This window comes from Coffea eugenioides, chromosome 6 (genome assembly GCF_003713205.1).
Source record: "Coffea eugenioides isolate CCC68of chromosome 6, Ceug_1.0, whole genome shotgun sequence".
NCBI lineage: Eukaryota > Viridiplantae > Streptophyta > Magnoliopsida > Gentianales > Rubiaceae > Coffea > Coffea eugenioides.
Window position 1 is genome coordinate 8,032,273 of NC_040040.1, and position 3,121 is coordinate 8,035,393.

General features: G+C 37.8%; 1 protein-coding gene across 1 annotated transcript; it reads left to right on the forward strand.

The window, feature by feature from the left end:
• The first annotated feature begins 1,057 nt into the window (after positions 1-1,057).
• On the forward strand, positions 1,058-2,617 carry LOC113775420 (ethylene-responsive transcription factor WIN1-like). Its single transcript, XM_027320288.1, has 2 exons — positions 1,058-1,286; positions 1,488-2,617. Exons 1-2 carry the CDS (start codon positions 1,207-1,209, stop codon positions 2,134-2,136), a joined length of 729 nt encoding a protein of 242 aa, XP_027176089.1. The 5' UTR covers positions 1,058-1,206; the 3' UTR covers positions 2,137-2,617.
• The last annotated feature ends 504 nt before the right edge of the window (positions 2,618-3,121 follow it).

Consider the following 3,121-nt stretch of genomic DNA (forward strand, 5'->3'; position numbering starts at 1 on the left):
AACATAACTTGAAACTTCCCTGAATGGCAACATTGCTATAAAAATACCGACATGAAGAATCATAGTGGTATCAATCAAATTCATCCAGCAAAGGAAACGAACACGAAGTCGGCCTAAGAATTAGATCCACCCTCAAATTTGGTTAGGTAAAGGTCAGTGTCTTTTAAGATTGGGTCTGCGGGTACTGCTGCAGCTTCCCAAGTCCGAAATTTTCCATTTTCATTCGGTGATTTCCATTTTGTTCATTTATGTACTACATACATCTCCTTGGACCAAGGCCTTTCGGACTATTTGAGGAGATTCAAATGAACTAACATGTAAAACCAGAAAAGCAGTTTGAAAAGCCAAAAATCACCAGCACAAGAAGTAAAAAGTACGCGATCTAGGTATGATACCGGCATGATTGATGGAAATTTAATCGCGGTGAAGGACAGGACAGGCCAAAGTATTAATGGGGAATCAAGTGCCATTGTCCCCTTTTCAGATGTGAAATTTCATCCAAGGAAGGGTCTTATCGGAGTAGTAAAGGAGACCACATGCGACGAGTTTGAGTTTGACACCGAGCATCCGCCACCTCAACTCCCTGTCCTTTCTTTTTTGGAAGAAAAACCCGGTACTTTGCATCGCCTGACCTCCTCTTAATCTACGCCAATCCTTTTCACCTGTCGATCCTCGCATCATTTTCAGCAATCCGGGCATGTACAAAATTTCAACATACTACTGATAAGGTTAATAACTTTTCACGACGCCATAGGCGCTGCCATTTACTCCAAAATTTCCGAAATTAATTAAGGTGCTAATTAACGTGTGAAAAAGTACAGTTAACTTGTGATCAATTCAAGGCATAGACAAGTGAACTGTCAACTACTAGTCAGAATCAATCCAAGGAAAAAAAAGAGGAATCCAGTAGACCATTCAATTCTGCTCTTGAGTTACTCGCAATTTATTGAGACCAGTGGCTCAGCAGGGTCAGTTGAAGTGATTCTACTGCTACCGTTGTCCTACTGTTTTTATTTAAACAATAACAAACTTATATATTAGTTGACCGACGCAGGATTATAGTGTGGTATATATTCCTCTCAAGGATTTCCATGCTTTCAAGTTCAGCCATCTTGATATTTTTCCGCCGTCTGCACTGCAGAGGATATTCTTGTACTTCAATTACTCTCTGCAAATTTCCTCAACTCCGCACAGTCGCTTTAACAAATGGTTCAGTCTAAAAAGTTCAGAGGTGTCAGGCAGCGCCACTGGGGTTCTTGGGTTTCTGAAATTCGTCACCCTTTATTGTAAGCTTCACCTCATCGTCTATCTCAATTCCCCAAACGCCAGCCCAGCACCCACCATTTTTGTCTGCGACGACAATTTACAGAATGATCAATATATAAAAAGTGTTTCTCTGATGCATGTTGATATATCCTTTTAATTTGTTGTTATTTTTTTGTGGGGAGGGATCTAATTGAGGCATGTCGTGCTGATGATTGTGACAGGAAAAGGAGGGTGTGGCTAGGCACGTTCGATACAGCGGAAGAAGCCGCTAGAGCTTATGATCAGGCAGCTGTACTAATGAGCGGGAGAAATGCGAAAACCAATTTTCCAGTAGTCCAAAATTCCGATGATGGTGATGCTGCTGCTGAACCAGCGGACTCGAACGCTAGCATTGTTACTGGTAAAGATGGTACTACTTATTATAAAGTTCAGGAGGGGTCACCCTCGTCATCACCTAAGGATTTATCAGAAATTCTCCATGCCAAGTTACGCAAATGCAGCAAGGCACCATCTCCCTCTCTTACTTGTTTAAGGCTTGACATCGAGAATTCTAACATCGGCGTGTGGCAAAAGCGTGCCGGCCCATCCTCCGATTCAAATTGGGTCATGACAGTCGAGCTTCAGAAAAACAAGAATACTTGTAACTCCAATAATAACGTTAACATCATTGCAGATGATCAAGGAGCAACGTTATCCACTTCGTCTAAGGCTGCTGCAAGAATCGACGGCCGAAGCCGGCAAAATGATCAAATGGATGAAGAGCAGAGAGTTGCCCTTCAGATGATAGAAGAACTTCTCAACATCAACAGCCCTGCTGCAACATTTGGCATTTCTCAAGAAGATCAGGGCAGTGGCTTTTACGTGGACTAGTAGTCCTTTTCAATAACTTCGAAATTTATAAGCTCCTATCTATAAATAAAACTTGAAATGGAATGAAGGCGTAGATTTCATTTCCTCCAAAAAAAAAAAAAAAGAAGGCATAGAATTCATCATGTCCACAATCATGTGTTGGTAAATTTCGGCGTGGAGTTACACTACTATTTGTTTCCTTGGTTGAGATTTCACAGGTAATCATTGGTGCAATTTTGAGTGTGCCGATGGAGAAGAAGTCAAATTGAAGTGCAGTATTGGGACTTCACTCGGAGTCTAGATTCCCTTGTATTATGCAATGAATTTTTGAGATTTTCTTTTATTCTCATTAGAAAGAGGAATTAAATGGTTTCCTCCCATTATTTTTTTTGAAAATGTGGTGGTTATAAACATAGTTTGTAAAATTGAGATCCTACGCAAAAATAGTTTTGGGATAATAGGATCGGATTGCAGAATCATAAAATTCTACTAAGAATTACATATTGCAGTTGTTACTAACTTTTAAACTGTTAATTTACCTAGTTTCATTGAATATATTCATTTTTAATTTATAAATGCACAATCTTAACACTAGTTTAGTGATTATTGACATCATAAAGATATATTTCAAATATTGTATCAAGTTCTCATAGGTCATATTTAAGAAGAAAAATCTATTATAAACTATAAACCATGAACTTAACCAAAGAAATGAGGTAACTAAGAATCCATTGCACTAATAAGATAACAAGCAAAATATAATAAAATAAGTAAAATTTTATTTGCACTCTATTTTTTGTTATTTGCATTCTAACCATTTATTTTATTATATAGTCTAATAAATGAAAACTATATAATGAGAATGATAGTAAGAGTGTGATTAACAAACATAGGAGTGCAAATATTACCAGGATAGTAAGCAGCATAAAATAATATCAAAATGTTATCCGTTTCTAACCAATTCAAACAGTTAAACTCTCATCACATAATTAAACTTGAAACTAAT